At 36.5% G+C, this 21334-nt stretch overlaps 1 protein-coding gene across 1 annotated transcript in view; it reads left to right on the forward strand.

The window, feature by feature from the left end:
• Positions 1-8069: 8069 nt before the first annotated feature.
• LOC107563228 (uncharacterized) overlaps positions 8070-21334 on the forward strand; it is a 24095-nt gene continuing 10830 nt past the window's right edge. The window contains exons 1-3 of the mRNA XM_016248040.1: positions 8070-8483; positions 11699-12133; positions 20151-20573. Of these exons, the coding sequence (XP_016103526.1) occupies positions 8077-8483; positions 11699-12133; positions 20151-20573 (1265 nt within the window). The 5' untranslated portion in view covers positions 8070-8076. The remainder of the gene's footprint in view (positions 8484-11698; positions 12134-20150; positions 20574-21334) is intronic.

Below are 21334 nucleotides of genomic sequence, written 5' to 3' on the forward strand. Positions count from 1 at the left end.
ACAATAATATACCCAATGACCTGAAGGATCATGTGTGTTCATTCAAAGAAAGGTTTTCCTATTAATTAATTAGCAAAGAAAAGTCCTTCCCTTGTAAATCGCTTCCTTATGGGCAAGGAAGCGATTTTCTTCACCTAAATTCCAGGAGGTCGTAAATGTATCGGGTGTCTGCATTGCTATAGAACCAGGGGCCTGTTCTGCTTCCTGGGGTGTTACAGAGTATTTGTTAAATCTAGCTAACAAAATATGTATTGTGTGTTTGAGTCGTCCAGACGCTACACAGGTGATAGACCATGCACAGCCTTATAAACATACAGCAACGCTTTGAAATGAATTCTGTATCGTACAGGTAACCAATGCAGTTTGATTAATGCAGGAGTAATATGCTCTCTCCCCTTTGTACTTGTTAAAAGTCTGGCAGCTGAGTTCTGAACAAGCTGCAAACGAGAGAGAGAGAGCTGATTCAAACCCAGATACAACACATTACAATAGTCCAAACGAGATGACACAAAAGCATGAACAACCTTCTCCATATCTTCAAAAGAGAGGATGGACTTCAGCTTTGATATTGACCTTAGATGGAAAAAGCTATTTTTAACAACAGCATTAATTTGTCGGTCAGATTTGAGCTCAGAGTCAAAGATGACACCAAGGTTTTATACACAGGACAGTTTCTTCCCAGGAAACTGCCCTAGGCAGTCATAGATGTCATTAACATAACCCTTATTACCAAATAAAATCATCTCTGTCTTATTGTAATTCAATTGAAGAAAAGTATTTGCTAACCAGCACTTAACCTCTGTCAGACATTGATGCAGAGACTGCAAAGCACATTTATGATCCTGTTTCAATGGTACGTAAATTTGTGAATCATCCGCATACAAGTGATAATAAATCCCACATTTTTCAAAAATTAATCTCAATGGCAACATATACAGAGAAAATAAAATTGGTCCCAAAATAGAGCCCTGAGGAACCCCACAGACAAGAGGAGCAGTAGAAGAAGAGTAATCACCTAAACTGACTGAAAAAGTCCTATCCTTCAGATAAGAAGAGAACCATTTTACGGCTAAGCCCTGAACACCAACATGATTCTTGAGACGATCAATAAGTATATCGTGATCAACTGTATCGAGTGCTGCAGTAAGATCTAACAAAATTAGAACAACACAACTCCCAGAGTCAACACCTCTTAAGATATCATTGGAGACCCTCAAAAGAGCAGACTCTGTACTGTGGCCGGCTCTAAAACCAGACTGGAATCTATCTAAGATATTATTCCTCTTTAAAAAAACATTTAACTGCTCCAACACAATTTTTTCCAATATCTTAGATATAAAAGTCAGCTTCAAAATGGGGCGAAAATTACTAATGTTAAAGGGATCTAAACCATTTTTTTAAGGAGGGGCTGAATAACAGCATTCTTAAAACTAGCGGGAACAACACCAGATGACAGACTACTATTCAAAATAGTCAGAATACTTGGACCAATAGTGTCAAAAACCTTCTTAAACAAAGAAGAAGGAATGACATCACCTGGAGACCTAGTAGGCTTCATATGCGCAATTATATCTTTAAGCTGCTGTAGAGAAGTAGGCAAAAAACTTGTCAACTGATTAATAGGATCGGCAGGAGTGATCAGCTCATTGCTAGCAGATGAAATTTGAGATCTAATTCCAGCGACCTTACCAATAAATTTTTTTTAAGAATGCTTCACATATATCAGCAGAAGGAATGAGTGATGGGGTGGCAACAGGATTGAGCACAGTGTTTACAGTAGAAAAAAGTACTCTAGAATTATGACAGTTTCTGGAAATAATGGCAGAAAAATAATTTGCTCTAGCTAATTTGACAGCCCTTTGATATTCATTCAGACAGTTCTTTAAAATCTCATAAGAGACCTGTAATTTATCTTTAAGCCATTTACGTTCAGCCCACCTGCAGTCCTGCCTGAGAGCACGGGTAGTACTATTTAACCAGGGCTGTAATTTAACTTTGTTTTTCTTAGCCTTGAAAGGAGCCACAACATCTAAAATAGCAGAACAAGAAGCGTTGAACTGATTAACCAACTCTTCTAAATCCATACTATGACAGGGAAATTCAAACAAAGTAAGTAAAGGGGAAACCTCAAAAGCTGCTGAAACACTACTAGCTGTGTAAGGAGTGAGTACACGAGATGCGACAGGAACAGAAATATTACTTAAGACATCACATGGAAAATTAGAGCTAAAAATAAGTCTTATGATCAGAAAAAACGGTAAAAACAATCAGATTACCAACAGAAAACACATATGTACTGTATATTGAATTCCCCCAAAATTAAAATTGTGTCAAAAGAGGGGACAATTGCAGATAACAGTTCAGAGAATTCTTGTATAAAATCCCTATGAACCCCCTGGCCAGGATTGTTATATTGCCTAAAATATCCAAAGTAGTTTGACCAATAACATGCAAGTATTGTTCATAATCGACCAATCGTGGTGTGCCGCGCGTGAGAAGGTGAGAACGATCAAAGCAATGCAAATACGCACACGTGTTTGTTCGTTCATTCGACTTGAAGCTGTGCACCGATTGTCGTATGACACCAAAGTACCACGAGAGCGATTTGAAAGCATAAGGAGCCGTCTGCTCTGCTCTCGTGAAATAATGTCATACAACGATCGATTTGCACAGTGCTAACAGCCAAAACCTGGATACAGTATGTTAGGCAATACAGAAATCCTGGCAAGGGTGCGTCCCTTAAAAATGGCCCATATGGTCACCCTACTTTAACCAGTCTTACCAACAGTCTCCCCAGTTTGTAGATTGTAATCCTGCAATCTTGGATTCAAGTTCTGCCTGCTTCTTTATAGTCTCCTTCTTTTATGGCGAAGCATATGAAATAATAGTGCCTCTTAAAAAAGCTTTGCCTGTTTCCCATAAAATTAAGGGGCAGACATCAGGTAAATTGTTGGTTTCTTAAAAAAGGTTCCATTGCGCCTTCAAATAATCTAGGAATTTTGTATTAGTAAGCAGAGAGCAATTAAGCCTCCAGATTTTACAAGAGGGATCCCTAAAGGGGGTTCAAATTTTACAGTCAACGGTGCATGATCTGAGATGGAGTTTAGTCCAATATCACATGACATAACATTGTTCTATCCAATGCCAATCTAGATGAAAAAAAAATCCTTGAAAAAGACTTATGTGGAGCTGAATAGAAAGTGAAGTCTTTATCCTTGGGTTGTAAAAGTCTCAACATGTCAAGTAGATTAATATAATTACATAAGTCTCTTAATGCCCTGGATTTTCTGTTGTCATTAGCTGGCAGAAGTGGTTTTACGGTCCAAATCAGCATCCATGATGCAGTCGCCACCCAAAACAGTGAATGGACTGGAGCAGGATGCCAGGTCCCTTAACAATGAAGCAAAAAATTTATTTTGTAAAGAATTGGGGGCATACACAGATCCTAATGTGACCATTTCTCCATAGAGGTAGCCCAAGACAATCACATATCTACCCTCTTTATCTTTAATAATTTTTTCTATCTTAAAGAGGAAGTGCTTGTGAAGTAATATAGCCACAACTCTGCTGTTTGATTTGAAAGAGGAGAAAAATACTTGGCCCACCCATTCTCATTGCAATTTGGCATGTTCATTGTCATTTAAGTGGGTTTCTTGTAAAAGGGCTACTTGTACCTTTTCTTTTTCAGCCAGGACTGCACCTTTTTGCACTTGATCACATGGTTCATCCCCTTCGCATTTAGAGTCAGCATTTTAAGATCACTCATAAAATAATAATACAATAGTGAACAAAGTTGCTGTTGTTAGAAAAACAGGCAGGAAGCCCATCTGAAATTGATGGGCTGCACACTATCCTTCCCTCCCAATGAAACCCCGAGAGAGAAAAAAAATTCAGAACATATAACAACCATGTCACGAAAATGCAATAGCAACTAAAAAAACCCCGAAAGGAACAGAAACATGAACCACCTCTACCTCAGTAGACCAGGGAACCTGTTACTGGAGTAAAGAGTTAGAAAGAGTTAAACTTGAAATATCCCACCCAAATCCAAACCTCTCCACTCACATACCCCTCAATAAAAATACCTAACTTCCAACTTGCTGCAACAAAACATATTATCCACAGTATTCCACAAACATAAAACTATAAAACAAGTAGGTAAAGTCATATAAACCAGTTCTCAATAACATTATAATATTGTTGTTATAATCAGAACATATCCATGCATCATATCGTTTAAGCCGACAGACCGTAGATCACTGCATGGGAGTCCCCGAGTTTAGTGAGAAAATCAACCTCTTTCCCTGAAGTGTCACAAAAAATCGTGCAGCCATTGTGAACAATTCTCAGTGTTGCGTGGAAAGACATTCCGAAACTTATATTAAGTTTCTTGAGCTTTTCGCAAACCGCATTGAAGCTCTGCCTTCTTTGCTGCACCGACTGGGAAAAGTCCTGCACAAAAGAGATGTCGTTGCCCTGGAAATGCAGCGGGCCATTGGATTTCGCCACGTTCAAAACCTTGCCCTTATCCTGGAAATAATGTGGATTCATTATCACTGGCCTCGGACAGCGCCCCAGGCGTTCAGGCAGCTGCGAACTGGGTCTCCCTAATCTGTGAGCATGATCCAGACGAACTATCTCCATCTTCTCCTCTAATCCGAGAAAGGTGGGTATCCAGGATTGGAAGTAATTGGTGGGATTAGCTCCTTCCACCCCCTCGGGAAAGTTTAGGATGATCAGGTTGTCTCATCTTGATCTATTTTCCAAATCATCCACTTTGGTTTTCAGTTCATCTAGGCAATTAAGCGCTCGTTAGCTTTATTTTGGTCGATGCTAGTTTGTCTTCTGCTCCAGATACTCGGGTTTCAACCTCATTGATGCGCTTTGTATATTGTATTTTGTTTGCGATATCTTGCAGTTGACTTAGGAAGGTAGCGAACTTTTCATCCATGACGCTGGTGATGTGTTTCGTTATATCCGTGGCAAGTCTCTCAGAGCTGAGCACCTGCTGAGCTTGATCTTGTACGCCATCTTCCTCGTGCAGAAACTCTGCCGGAACATCAGCTTTAGCATCTTATTTCATTGATTTACTGGACTTTTCCGTGCTTCTATAGCCTATGTGATTGCTGTCTGCGCATTAGTTCCGCCCACTACCGGAGAAAGCGGCAGTTCTTAAAAGCTGAAAAATTCCAAAGGAACTCTGTTATTTTGACAGGAAAATACAACAAAGAATATCGTTTACATGTAGCGCACCAATTCTCTCTCTCGCTCTCTCTCTCTCTCTGTGTGTATATGAGACAACACAACGGCGAGTCATGCTCGTTCATACTAGAGTTTACGGTACATCAAACACAGGTGCGCTGCACATCTATTCAGATGAACTGAAAAATAGCACAGTCTCTTGACGGAGAGTGAGACTCTGAGTGTAACTCTGAAGCGCTCAGTCAGAGAGTGTTCGGCAAGTTAAAATATATTGGTGCTAAGCTTATACTTAAACTACAACTCACACACTATTGAGTAAAATCTGAAAATGTGTAAAGATTTTGTCGCGAGTGATTTACTTGCAATGTAGAGGGTTGTATGTATGCATGTATTTATGTATGTACCAAGAGCTCCTGAAAAAAAATAAATTCCTTGGTGAATAAAAGCTCTGATTCTGATTGGCTATCAATGTTTTTGTTCATCAGCTGGAAAAAATCATTCTGAAAGTGATTTTAATGACAGCGTTCCTCTGTGACACTATCATTATAGCTGTGGTGTGGACTTACCAATTCTCATAGAATTACAACGATTATTAAAACTTTTTAGTTATATTTATCATCCTTGGTGTGAACGGGCCTTAAAGGTGACATATCATGAAAATCTGACTTTTCCAGGATTTAAGTGCTATAATCAGGTCCCCGGTGCATCTACCAACCAAAGAAACGTGAAAAAGATTAACCCAGTAACTTTTTTTTGGTAAGCCTTTTTCTGCAAACGTCTGAAAAAACGAGCACATCTGATTTAGCTTACGACGTTGTAAAGGGATCTCATTATAATTTTGCTGCCCCTTAATCTGTAAGTTTCCACCCAAGGCGCCATCATTTTGATTTCGCAAGCAACAACAGTGTACCAGTTCTAATGCCATGGCGAAAGTTTGAGCAAAACATGCAACTGTTCTGTCTCTGGCTGCACAGACGAGCACAGAACACTATTTAGAGTCCCAGCCTCAAAGGAAACAAGAGAACAGTGGATTTATTGATTTATTTACAGCATATTGCTGCTGCCACACAGATCTAATATAAACATACGATTTCTTTCCCAGCTGTTTACCTTCACAGACATAACCGACTGTTTTTGTAACTCATGTGTGTTTTTAACGTAAACTTGTTTGTGAATGAGAACTTAGTTTAGTGCTCACATGCTGTGACAGCCGCTTTCTGTCCGTGTGCTTCAGATGTGTGCACTCAGAAAACTATATATATATATTCTTTTCAGACACCAGTTTCTTGTCACATTCAAATTGGTTGTCACAGTAACGACACTAATTTGTGGAGATTCAACGCATTGTGAGTTCCACAAATCTGAATTCATTATTTGTAAATGGACTGTGAAGATAAACATTTTGCACAATTTATTATCTGTAATATCATTGTGTTGCCACTAGATGCCTGTATAGCCCTATGTAACAATCCCTAGTAGCTAAGACACTGCACATAATTTACACATAAATCACACATAAATTAATTTTATTACTATTATTTTATTATTTGGATACATGTTTAGATATTATCAATGGATACTTTTTGTCTTTATCTGTTTTTGTTCAATTGTTTTGTTGTTGTTGCTTGAAACATTGATTTAAAGTGTCAGTTATTGCATTATTTCAGTCAAACCTAATAAACCCTTTGTTACCCCAAACTACATATAAAAGCCTGATCAGTGGCATAAAAGTAATCAATGCAGCTACTTAATCCTTTGCTACTCATTAACGTGTGAACTTCCCCTTTAAATAACGTGACGCTTTGGCCTCTATACGCTGCTCCCATTAAGTATTGTTAGAAGTGAATGAATTGATTCAGCATTTCGACACCTCCTTAAGGATGCATTAAACTCAACGAAGCGGTTTAATAAAGGATGTATTGATCTTGTGAATTTACTGTACCAATATTTTTTAATTGGCTGTTGAAGTTTATGCATTGGCGCAAAAACACACACCTTTTGGAAAAATCTCGCAACATGATTTATCAATTGCCACAAATACTGCCTAATACTTGTGTAAAAGTAAGAAAGTAATATATTTCTAATGTAATTAAGTATTAAATGATATATAATATGAAACGTAGTGCAGTAAAAGTACAATATTATGCTTTGGAATGTTGTGAAGTAAAGTTTCTAAAGAAAAACACTCTGATAAAGTACAAACACCTGAAAAGTACTTTTACCACAGAGTAAAAATACTTCACTACTGTCCGCCTCTGCTAAAATGTAGTGCCAGTACATGTGCTCATTGGCGCCCCTTCAACTGGTGGCGCCCTAGGCGACCGCCTAGCTCGCCTATGCCTAGAAACGGTACCGAGTCAGAACCAAAACATGTTTTTAGCAGGTACAAGCTGTAATGGCGCAGCTCTATTCTGGAAAAGGGGCGGGGAGCAGCAGCTCATTTGCATTTAAAGAGACAGACACGAAAAAAAAAATTCTGCTTCCACTCAAAATAGGCATTTTCAAAATGATATAATAAATGATCTGTGGGGTATTTTGAGCTGAAACTTCACAAACACTTTCTGGGAACACCAGAGACTTATATTACATAAAAGGGGCATAATATGTCTCCTTTAAGGGTTACTGGTTTCTCCAAGAAAACTCCTAACCTCCTCCTTCATACCCACAAACTTTGCACAAATTACATCCCATATAGCACTGCATTTCAGTTAAGACATTATCAAATTAGAGCCCTGGGTCTTCTTGTTTAATTAGTTATTTGTGTAGGATATAAAGTATTGTATTATGTGATGTAAGTTGTCTCAAATTAATGAAGAGTTTTGTTTTTGATTGTATGTTATCAGTTTTGGGGACGTTTATAATCAAGAAAGATGGATGTCTGCAGTAAGATTCCTGCTGAATCTCTGTGTTGCTACAATAGAAAGTGACACAGATACAGGAACAAGATTCACAACTCTGTCATCTGTGTGCAGTTACAAAACCTTCCCTTTCAATTTTGATCAGTATGATGATTTTGATCAGAGTGATTTCCTGCTGGATCTTTGCTCACATGTGAAGGACTATGAGACTCAAACAGGCAGGAGTTTCCTTCCAGCATTACAGTCAGTTTTCCAGTCAGCTGATGTCTGGATCATAGATCTCTCACAGAGAAAGATCTCTGTCCTCCTGGAAGTGCTGAAACTCCAAACAGAGAAGAAACAAGTAGAGCTGAGAGGATATTCAAAGGAAGACAGTGAAATGAAGAGTTTTCTTCAGTGTCTGCCCTACATCTCACAGCTGAGGTAAGAGAATCTCTGGAAACTTACAGTTATTGTGAAATATGATTTCTGTATAAGTTGGAACATTTATTCAGGTGTTAATGAGTGTTGTTAGATTATGGGCTCTGTTTTTATCAGTGTTAGGTATACGGTGATGTATTCTGACCATTCACTAAATCTTGTCTCGTTTTTGTGTGAATACCTAAATCCAAGTTTAAATCCAGCAGTTTTCATGCAGGGCAACTTACAACTGTCCGTGGGTGTGAGTGCTCACCATATCTGTAGATGTACAAGCACAAATTATAGGTGTAGTTATGGGAGGTCCTTGTAGATTAACCTTGTAGATTTCACCAGCAGATGCTACCAAAATATATGTGCTAAATGATGTAGCTGACAATAACAGTTAACACAAGTCATGATGGTGTATGTCAGTAGATCAATATGATTAAAGGGATAGTTCACCCAAAAATGAAAATTAGATTTTTATCTGCTTGTTTCTTCAGTAGAACACAAACAGAGATTTTTTAACTCAAACCATTGCAGTCTGTCAGTCATATAATGTAAGTGGATGGGAATCACGGCTTTGAGAGTCATAAAACATACACAAACAAAATCAAATTAAACCCTGCGGCTCGTGATGATACATTGATGTGTAAAGACACAAAACGATCGGTCTGTGCAAGAAACTGAACAGTATTTATATCGGTTTTTACCTCTGATTTTCACCGCAATGTCTGAACTGTCCTGAGCACGTTCGCGTCTTCTTCTTCAGCCTAAGCAGAAGAAGAAGATGCCTCACACGCAAGCTGAAGAAGAAGATGCGAACGCGCTCAGGACATTTCAGACACTTTTGTTTGTGTTTGTGTATGTTTTATGACTCTCAAAGCTGTGATTCCCATCCACTTACATTATATGATTGACAGGCTGCAACGGTTTGAGTTAAAAATCTCAGTTTGTGTTCTACTGAAGAAACAAAGTCACCTACATCTTGGATGCCCTGGGGATAAGCAGATAAACATAAAATTTTCATTTTTGGGTGAACTATCCCTTTAATTATACTTACATTCTCTATCATTTAATGGAGCCAACATCCAGTTAGTCCTGATGAGCACCATATTTTTCATGTGTTTGTAAGGAGTGCCTGCTATTCAAGTCTTAAGACAGTTTTTTCTATTCTTCTAATGAATCACTTTCACTCCATTCACTTCTTATGAATGGACTGACTTCATTTATATCACTATTGTTTACAGGGAATAAACTCTTACACTTTACCAAATTAATTCAAGCTTTGTGCTTGTGAATTCACCAGTCCACTTGTGCATAAAGGCTCGCTTACACCAATAATTATTACTATAAGAATAATTATACTAACATCCACACCAACAGACAATAATGTTCTGTTTATTATAAGCGAGTGATGCCGTTTTGTCGCTTGCCACTTTAAAGGGGTCATATGATGCTGCTAAAAAGACCATTATTTTGTGTATTTGGTGTAATGAAATGTGTTTATGTGGTTTAAGGTTCAAAAAACACATTATTTTCCACATACTGTACATTATTGTTTCTCCTCTATGCCTCGCCTTTCTGAAATGCGTCGATTTTTACAAATCTCATCGGTCTGAAAAGCGAGGTGTGCTCTGATTGGCCAGCTATCCAGTGCGTTGTGATTGGCGAATACCTCAAGCGTGTGACTGAAATGTTCTTCCCCTGACCATACTGTGATGCCGTGTCCCGGCCGGAGCGACGAAACAAAAACATTCAAACCCATTATAAACGAGGCATTTGTTGCAGCCAGTGGGGACATAATTACGGATTGTAATGACTTATACTGTCTTTTTATGTGTTGCATCGCGCCACGTAAACATAAAACCATGTCTGCATTTGTGATCGGAGAAATGACAAACAACAAGCGCTACTCTACATTGCTCAAAACTGGCGTTTGAAACATCAGTGGCAAATCCTTTAAATATGAAAACGTACTTACAGTCTGTGAGTCAGAACAGCCGGCATTGTAGTCTACTCTACCAGGATCAGGAAACAGTCCTCCAAAAAATTTGCTGCACACATCTGAATATTTGGGTTGAACTGTTCTGGAACAGTGTTGTAAATACAACTTAACCACTGATTTCTAGTCGTGTCCTCTTTTGGAAGGCCAAACAAAGTAGTTTCGCTTTCACAACGAAACGCACAGCATCACACACGGCGGGCTTGAGTGAGTGGCTGCAGGCTAGAGTGAGCGGAGGTCGGCAGGTTAGAGTGAGGAACGGTGCGGCCGGCGGATTCGACAATGAATGGTTGCAGCAACCACATGTGACGACCCCAGGCTGGACTCCACTTCGTCCACGGTGAAAGCCGATCCGGCGATCCACAGCGCGAGGTTGATGTATTTCCTCAGCGACCAGCACGGATCAGCTCTAGGCATGATGAAGTGGATATCGTCCTCTTTTGGAAGGCCAAACAAAGTAGTTTCGCTTTCACAACGAAACACACAAAATCTTCACGACATGATGGCAGCAACAATACTACAGCGAGAATAAAAGTTACGCCTTCTTTCTTTGCATGAACATTTGGGCAGTGTTATACAAATCTTCCCACATCGTGACGTAGACATGTGGGGGCGTGTTAGAACGAGGCATTTTAGGTAGGCATGGTTGACTCTTAACTTTTATAAAGAATATCTCTTTGGATTTGAGACTTTAGTCTTTGCAACTTTACAGATCTTTATTCACCAAGAGCTTGTAACACTTCAAAGAGAAAGGAAAAATTTAAATTGCATCATATGACCCCTTTAAATGCTCAAGCTCTTTAATGTCAGGTGGATTCTGATTGGCTGTCAATGTTTTTATCGTTCATCAGCTGGGAAAAAAATCATTCTGAAAGTGATTCTAATGATATCGTTCCTCTATGTTATAGCTATAACTGTGGTGTGGACTTACCAATTCTCATAGAATAAGAGTGATTATTAAAACTTTGTAGTTACAGTTATCATTCTTGATGTGAATAGGTCTTAAGACTTACTGGGTACGTCCAAGAAAATTTCCAGCCTCCTTTTTCATACCCACAGACTTTGCACAAATGACATACCATATAGCACTGCATTTCAGTTAAGATATTTTCAAATTAGAGCCCTGGGTCTTCTTGCTGAATTATTTATTTGTGTAGGATGTAAAGTATTATATTATGTGATGTAAGTTTTCTCTAATGAATTAAGTGTTTCATTTTTGTTTGTATATTATCAGTTTTGGGGAATTTTATTATAAAGAAAAGATGTCTGCAGTAAGATTCCTGCTGAATCTCAGTGTTGCTGCAGTAGAAAGTGACACCGATACAGGAACAAGATTCACAACTCTGTCAACTGTGTGCAGTTACAAAACCTTCCCTTTCAATTTTGATCAGTATGATCCTTTTGGTCAGAGTGATTTCCTGCTGGATCTTTGCTCACATGTGAAGAACTATGAGACTCAAACAGGCAAGAGTTTCCTTCCAGCATTACAGTCAGTTTTCCAGTTACCTGATGTCTGGATCATAGATCTCTCACAGAGAAAGATCTCTGTCCTCCTGGAAGTGCTGAAACTCCAATCAGAGAAGAAACCAGTAGAGCTGAGAGGAAGTTCAGAGGAAGAGAGTGAAGTGATGAGTTTCTTTCAGTGTCTGCCCTACATCTCACAGCTGAGGTACCTGAACTTTGTATATTAATTTACTGCAGTCAATGTCACTTTACTCTGAATCTGAATCTATTTATGTTGCAGATTTGTTTTATAATAAAATAGAATGTTTATATTGATCATAGTTTTAAATGTATCTTTATTCTTTCATTTGATGCACTTATTAAACTCTTCATAACAAAGGAAGCTAAAATGTGCATGCATGCACACAAATTTTTGAGTTTTTGTCTAGGATGATTCAGGAGTATAGCACCCCGGATGTGCACATTCTATGCATGCAAGCTCAATTTTGAAATCAACAAAACAATAACAAATTTAACATTATATATGTGATCGTAAAAGTAACTTATGACAAGCCGTTTTGACTTTCATTCCTTCACAGTATAGGAATTCTTGATATCAACAATTCAATTATCACTAGTAAAAATGTTAAATCGTGATATCAACAATTCAGTTTTCTATGGCAAGACGTTTTGACTTTCATTCATTCTCAGGATATGAATTCTTGATATCAACAATTAAATTTTTATTAGTTAAAATGTTAAACGGGCATATGATACTGCTAATAAGAACATTATTTTGTGTATTTGGTGTAATGAAATGTGTTTATGCGGTTTAAGGTTAAAAAACACATTATTTTCCACATACTGTACATTATTGTTTCTCCTCTATGCCCCGCCTTTCTGAAACGCGTAGATTTTTACAAAGCTCATCGTTCTAAAAAAGCGAGGTGTGCTGTGATTGGCCAGCTATCCAGTGCATTGTGATTGGCCGAATACCTCAAGCGGGTGACGGAAATATTACGCCCCTTACCATATTGTGATGATGCCCTGTCAGGCCGGAGCGATGATTCAAAAACATGAAAACCCATTATAAACTAGGCATTCGTTGCATCCAGTGGGGACATAATTATGGATTATAATGACTTATACTGTCTTTTATACTGCATCACGCTGCGTAAACCTAAAACCATGTCTGCATTTGTAATCGGAGAAATGACAAACAACAAGCCCTACTCTACACTGCCCAAAAAACTCGCTTTAAGTATATAAAATATAAAAACTCTTTAAATATAAAAACCATACTTACGATCTTTGAGTCAGAACAGCTGGCATTGTAGTCTACTCTCCCAGGATCAGGAAACGGTCCTCCATAAAATGTGCTGCACACATCTGAATATTTGGATTGAAGTGTTCTGGAACAGTGTTGTAAATACAATTTAACCACTGATTTCTAGTCGTGTCCATTTTTGGAAGGCCTAACAAAGTAGTTTCGCTTTCACAATGAAACAGCGTCACACACGGTGGCCTAGAGTGAGCAGAGGCGGCGGATTTGACGAAGGAGGCTTTAAAGGGGTCATATGATGCGATTTAAATGTTTCCTTTCTCTTTGGAGTGTTACAAGCTCTTGGTGCATAAAGAAGATCTGTAAAGTTGCAAAGACTAAAGTCTCAAATCCAAAGAGATATTCTTTATAAAAGTTAAGAGTCAGCCACGCCTACCTAAAACGGCTCATTCTAACACGCCCCCACATACCTACGTCACTATCTGGGAAGATTTGCATAACGTAAGGCGTAACTTTTATTCTCGCTGTAATATTGTTGTTTCCGCCGCCATGTCGTGAAGGCACTGTGTGATTCGTTGTGAAAGCGAAACTACTTAGTTTGGCCTTCCAAAAGAGGACGATATCTGCTTCGTCATGCCTAGAGCTGATCTGTGCTGGTTGCTGAGGAAATACTACAACTTTGCGATCGCCGGATCGGCTTTCATCGTGGACGAAGCGAAGTCCAGCCTGGGGTCGTCACATGTGGTTGCCGCTGAAGAATACCGCCTCTGCTCACGCTAGGCTGCGGCTTCCACTCACGCTAGGCCACCGTGTGTTTCGTTGTGAAAGCAAAACTACTTTGTTTGGTCTGTCAAAGAAACCTGGGCTTCCATACCACCTCAGCAGTGCCACAAACTGATCACCTCCATGCCACGCCGAATTGAGGCAGTAATTAAAGCAAAAGGAGCCCCTACCAAGTATTGAGTACATGTACAGTAAATGAACATACTTTCCAGAAGGCCAACAATTCACAATTTTTTTTTTATTGGTCTTATGAAGCATTCTAATTGGTTGAGATAGTGAATTGGTGGGTTTTTGTTAAATGTGAGCCAAAATCATCACAATTAAAAGAACCAAAGACTTAAACTACTTCAGTCTGTGTGCATTTAATTTATTTAATACACAAGTTTCACAATTTGAGTTGAATTACTGAAATAAATTAACTTTTCCTTGACATTCTAATTTATTGAGATGCACCTGTAGATCTGTAACAATTGCTATTTTTGATATCAGCAATTACATTTCCACTAGTAACAATGTTAATTCTTGATATCAACAATGACATCATCACTCGCAGAAATTGAATTCTTAATATCAGCAATTAAATTTCTACTAGTAAAAAATATTATTCTTGATATCAAGATACATTTCCACTAGTAACAATGTTAATTCTTGATATCAACAATGACATCATCACTCGCAGAAATTGAATTCTTAATATCAGCAATTAAATTTCTACTAGTAAAAAATATTATTCTTGATATCAAGATACATTTCCACTAGTAACAATGTTAATTCTTGATATCAACAATTACATTTTCACTAGTTAAATGCTAATTATTGATATCAGGAATTAAATTTCAACTAGTAAAAAATATAATTCTTGATATCTGTAACCTTGTATTTTCACTAGTAATCACCATAGGCTGCCATTCAAATTTAATTGTTGATATCAAGAATTGATTTCTTACTAGTTGACATTACAATTTCACATATCCGAAATACAGTTCTTATTAAAAAAACTTTATTTTTGATATCAGTAATCACATGGTTACTAGTACAGAGATTTATTCTTTATATCAACAATTTAATTCTTCATATCAACAGTTTAATTGCCACTAGTGATATGGCAAGCCGTTTTATCTTAAAATAATCCCAGTGTTACTCGTCGTAATTGCATTTTTACTAGTAACAATTCAATTAGAGAGCTCTACAATTAAATTCTTACTAGTAACAATGCCAGTTAGAGAGCTCTCTAATTCAGTTCTTACTAGTAACAATTATGATTATAGAGCTCTCTAATTCAATTCTTACTAGTAATAATTTCAATTACAGAGCTCTACAAATGAAGTTTTAATAGTCATATGTTTCCATTGTTTTTCATTCATTTTAATTACAGAGCTCTACAATTTAAATTTTACCAGTAAGTATTACAATTAGAGAGCTCTACAATTTAGTTTTTACTAGTAACAATTGCAATTAGAGAGCTCTCTAATTTAATTCTTACAAGTAAAAATGCAATTACAGAGCTCTATAATTAAATTTTTACTAGTAAAAAAACAAATTAAAGATATGCTTAATTGCAGAGCTCTGTAATTGAATTAGAGAGCTCACTAATTTAGTTCTTACTAGTAATAATTTAATTAGAGAGCTCTATAATTAAATTGTTACTAGTAAGAATGGAATTATAGAGCTCTCTAATTAATTGCTGTTCAATTACAGAGATCTCTAATTGAATTGTTACTAGTAAGAATTGTATTAGAGAGCTCTCTTTTCAGCGCAACCTCATTATGATAATTGAGTCTCATGCATATTCCTAAAAGGGGTGACTGTCTGTCCCTATAGCCTTGTGGACAGTCTGTCGATAACATCGTTGCGCTACGGGTATCCTGAGTTTGAGTCCCGGCTCGTGGACCCTTCTGATCCCGCACCCCCTCCCCCCAAATCACTTATACTGTCCTATAGGAATAAAGGCAAAAATGGCAAAAATAAATCTTAAAAAAAGAAAATGGGGCCTCAAGCAGCTTTTAATGATGAATGGCAGCGCTGAGGCTCTAATGATCTATTAAGTATTATTATGTATTGATTAAAATCATTATAAAATGATTATGCTTTACAGAGAAGAAATGTAGGTAGTCTATGTAGCTACTGTAAGTTATTTTTAAAGGTGAATTCACACTTGCACAGAAAACATGCATATAAATGTATTCTCAGCAATATGCATATTTAATTATTGGTTGTAAAATACCTGTTTTTGTTAAGCTTTGTAAGGTCCTTGTTCGCATTATCCACTCACACAATAATGCTGAGGCTGGGTCCTGCACTGTTAAGTTAACAGAGGCATTTACTGGATGATGAAGCCTATTAGAATGCAGTTAGAATGCCACTATAGTTATGAGGGCAAAAATATAGTATTTGTTTTTTATATTTATAACATCTGATATAGTTAAGTAATGTCTTGCAAGCAAGAGTGGCGTTTTCCGAATATTAGCGCACGAGCATGATCGTGAATGTGATGTTGATTTTAAACAGTTCAACAACCAAGAAATTAATACAAGTGAGATACATTTTGGATACATTATTGTCAGTTTTTGATTCACCAACACAAATAGTTCCAAACAAAGATGGAAAAGAACTGTTGTGCGTCTCCGAGAGACATGTTTGGTACTTGCATTAATCTGTGTTTTTAAATGAATCACTCAGTACACTCTTAAAAATAAAGGTGCTTCAAAAGGTTCTTCACAGCGATGCCATGAAACCATCTCTTTCTTACCTTTTTATAATCTGAAGAACCTTCTTTCACCACAAAGAACCTTTTGTGAAACAGAAAGGTTCTTCAGATGTTAAAGGTTCTTTATGGAACCATTTAGACAAAAAGGTTCTTCTAAGGCATCGTGAAGCACCTTTATTTTTAAGAGTGTAAGACAGAGTCGTGCTGCTACCTATTGGCCAAAACCACGTTCCCAGCACAAAAACACATCGCCTAATTAAGCTTATCGGTAAAAATACACCAAAATAATGTAAATACACCACAATTGAATTTTTCCCCCCTAATGTCTGACCAAAAAAAAAAAAAGAAATTTTAAAACACTTTTTGTCAAGAGTGACAATTAACCTATTAATTATCCTATAATATGCACTAGCTCAAATTCTGCATGCATGTTACATTGCATAAAAACACAAAAAGGTGATATTTTGTCTGGTAAAGTATTTTCAAATACTCTTTATTTTATTTTTTGTGATATGGACCTAAGGGTCTGAAATAAAGAAATAACAATATTAATAATATTAATAATAATATAAAGGTGTGAATTAATGAAGTGATTAAATATTAAAACAAAACCTTTGCAAACTGTCATCTCACTCTTATGGTCATTCTGACACAATGACAATGCTATCAATTCATGCTTATGGGGCTTTTATTTTGAAGTGTATCACCACAGGCGGGAATTGGACAGGCAAATGGGTGTAGTTGCAAATCTGTTTTGCATCTAATGAATACAAGTTTTTAGAAGTCTCTAATTTAATTTTTACTAGTAAAAATACAATTCCAGATATCTCTAATTCAATTAGAGAGCTCTCTAATTCAATTCTTACTAGTAAGAATGCAATTGCAGAGCTCTGTAATTAAATTAGAGAGCTCTCTAATTATAATTGTTTCTAGTTAAGAATTGATTTAGAGAGCTCTCTAACTGGCATTGTTACTAGTAAGAATTTAATTGTAGAGCTCTTTAATTGAATTGTTACTAGTAAAAATGCAATTACGACGAGTAACGCTGGGGATATTTTATATGGCAAGCCTTTTTAGCATTTAAAAGTTTTGACTATCCGTAAATATAATTTAAGATAGGAACAATTGTATTTTGAAGAGTCATAATTATAATTCAACTAGACACAATGACAATTAGAGATATCTGCAGTTATAATTGCACTAGTAAGAAATCGGATTAGAGATATCTCTAAATACTTTATGACTTTAATAAAATGTTTAAGGTGGGGCTTAACAAAGGTGCATTTGCATGCACATTTTAGATATCTATAAAGGAATTTTGACTAGTCACATTGTTAATTCCAGATATCTACATTGAAATTCTTCCTAGTCACAAAGCTAAATGGAGATATCTCCAAAGAAAGATCTTCCTAGTCAAAAATTAGATTGAGATATTCATAATTAAATTGCCGATATCTTTAAATAAGTTTTGACTAGGAAGAATTCCAATTCAAGATATCTCTTATTAAGTTTTGCCTAGTCAAAAATCCAATTCAAGATATCTACAACTGTAATTTGACTAGTAATAAATTACTTTCAGATATCTACAAATGTATTTTGGATATCTTTAAGAAATCATGAATTAAAGATATCTGCAATATAATTATGACTAGTCAAACACCAGTTAGAGATATCTTGAATTATAATTTTGACTAGTGTTAATTCAGTTAGAGATATCTCTAATTTAATTATCACTAGTAGAATTGTAATTTGAGATATCTCTAATTAGAATTATGCCTAGTACAAAATCAATTATAGATATCTTTAATTACAATTTATACTAGTCAAAACTATTTTGTAGATATCCGAAAATATTTTCCAATGGAAGTCAATGGAACAATGCGACTAGTCGTAATAGCATTGTAAATATCTCGAATGTATATTATGACTAGTCAAAATAACATTGTAGATATCTTCAGTGCATATAATGACTAGTCATAATCACATTGTAGATATCTTAATTCCAATTACGACGAGTCAAAATTGCAGAATAGATATCTGGAATTGGAATTTTGACTAGTCAAAACTAAATTATGACTAGTACAGCAAGGAGTATTTAATGCTAAAACGGCTTGCCATAGATATCTGCATTTAGCTTTGTGACTAGGAAGAATTTCAATGTGGATATCTGGAATTAACAATGTGACTAGTCAAAATGCCTTTATAGATATCTAAAATGTGCATGCAAATACACCTTTGTTAAGCCCCACCTTAAACATTTTATTAACCAATCCCAGCTTGGAAACTGTTGTCATCCGCCATTTTGTCTAAGAGTTGTATAATAAAGGTTCTGCGTCTTTGGGTCATTTTAAACTGTTTTATACCGAAGTAATTCAAAAGTATGGAAATAAAAATGTAGCTGGAGCATGTGTAAAAGTGGTAGACTACACAGAGAGGACTCAGACAGGCTTTTGTCCTATTCTATATCGTAATGTTGAGACGTGTGTGCTGTGGATTAAATTGTGTTAGCCTTTATTTACAAACGAACACATGTAAAATCAGTAGTTAAGGATTTGTACAGGCCTCATGTCAGCTGTTGCAACATTTGATATAATGTTAAAAGAATATATTGGTGCTCATCATTGAACAAAGCAGAATATCATCATCATGGATCTCTTGCTATAATAAAATGCAATACTCCCACCTTGTGTGCTATTTCCTATGGAAGCTCGTTTTCTCCACTAAATAAAGAAATAATTAATATATAAATAAATAGCGACTTTTTATTCCACAATTCTGACTTTTTTTCTCAGGATTGCAAGATACAGCTAAACACAATGCAAAGATTTGTGAGTTATAAAGTTTATAACTCGCATTGTTTATATCTCGCAATTCTGAGAAAAAAAAGTCAGAATTGTAAGATAAAAAGCTGCAAATTACTTTTATTTTTTATTCCATGGCGGAAACAAGCTGCCATAACGACACAAGTAAACCTGAATCCAACGTAATGTAACCTACTAATAAATGTCATCAATGCCAGTTAAACTTTTATTAAATTGTAATCTTTTTAAAATCAGCCTTCACTTTTTTTGACTGCATCTGATTATGAAGCATGGTTCTTGTCCGTCATGCATTTATTTGTACTATTTTTCATGTTTTTGTAATATTAATGTAATATGTTTTAGTTTAATAATAGCAATGGCACAGCAAGGCAAAATTAAAGATTAGAAAGGGTTGTGTTTATTATACATTTTTCCCTATATGTTTATACTTTAACCCTAAAACTAAATGTTACCTTGCAGCACAGTCTGTATGCACATTAATGAAAGTTTGGGACAAATTTAATGTAATGTTATTAAAAACTATGTTAGTGTGTGGCACTGTAGTGTGGCAGGATTTTGAACAGTGTTGTATCTCATCCGGTGTGTGACTCCCTTCAGAGTTTTGTTAAATGTTTATTCATACAACAATTTAATTTTCTTTTGGAAACAGGTTTTATAATTGGAACAGCAGTCATGCAGTGCAGTTTGTTCTGAAAGTCTTCATTAAAGCAGCAGAGATTGAGACACAGACAGAAGAGCAGATGCTGAAACTGTTATCATCAGTCTGCAACTACAGCTCTTGTCCTAATGAAAGGACATACAGAATTAAAAAGAGTGATTTCCTGCTGGATCTTTGCTCACATGTGAAGAACTATGAGACTCAAACAGGCAGGAGTTTTCTTCCAGCATTACAGTCAGTTTTCCAGTCAGCTGATGTCTGGAGCATAGATCTCTCACAGAGAAAGAGCTCAATCCTCCTGGAAGTGCTGAAACTCCAATCAGAGAAGAAACCAGTAGAGCTGAGAGGATGTTCAGAGGAAGAGAGAGAAGTGATGAGTTTCCTTCAGTGTCTGCCCTACATCTCACAGCTGAGGTACCTGACCTTTTGGATATTCATTTACTGCAGTCAATGTCACTATATTCTGAATCTCTTTATGTTTCAGATTTGTGTTTAAAACAAAATAGACTATTTCATAATGATCAGAGTTTTAAAATAATCTGTATTCTTTCATTTGATGCACTCTTTATATCAAAGGAATAGCTCAAATTTGCATGCATGCTCACAAATTTTTTTGTTTTTGTCTAGGACGACTCAGAAGTATAGCACCCCGGATGCGCACATTCTATGCAAGCAAGCTCAATTTCGAAGTCAACAAAGCAATAACAAACATAATGTAATCATAAAAGTAACCGAATGTCTTGAGTGTAACTTTTTTCTTTCAGTGAAATTAATGTAATACATTTTAATTTAATAATAGCAATGGCACAACAAGGCAAAATGAAAGATTAGAAAGGGCTGTGTTTATTATTCATTTTCTCCTATGTGTTCATATTTTATTCAAGCTATAAAACTAAATTATGTTTTATTAAAGTCCCGGAGGAGCACGTTCAGATAATCAACTAATTCAGCACAGGTGGAGCACGTTCAGATAATCAACTTAAATACCACGATAGTAAATATATACAGTATATACAGCCAACTCACCTCTGTCCAATAATGGTTTTCTGGCATCCCTCCTCCACCCCAACTCCTCAATCCTAACTATTCTTATCCCAACTTGGGGATATGGGGAAGTTCTCTAAGTTCGGGCTATATTCCATGCTTGGAGCCCTCTCCTCGGACAGCAAACCAAA

This window comes from Sinocyclocheilus grahami, unplaced genomic scaffold (assembly GCF_001515645.1).
Source record: "Sinocyclocheilus grahami isolate Dianchi unplaced genomic scaffold, SAMN03320097.WGS_v1.1 scaffold863.1, whole genome shotgun sequence".
NCBI classification, from domain to species: domain Eukaryota; kingdom Metazoa; phylum Chordata; class Actinopteri; order Cypriniformes; family Cyprinidae; genus Sinocyclocheilus; species Sinocyclocheilus grahami.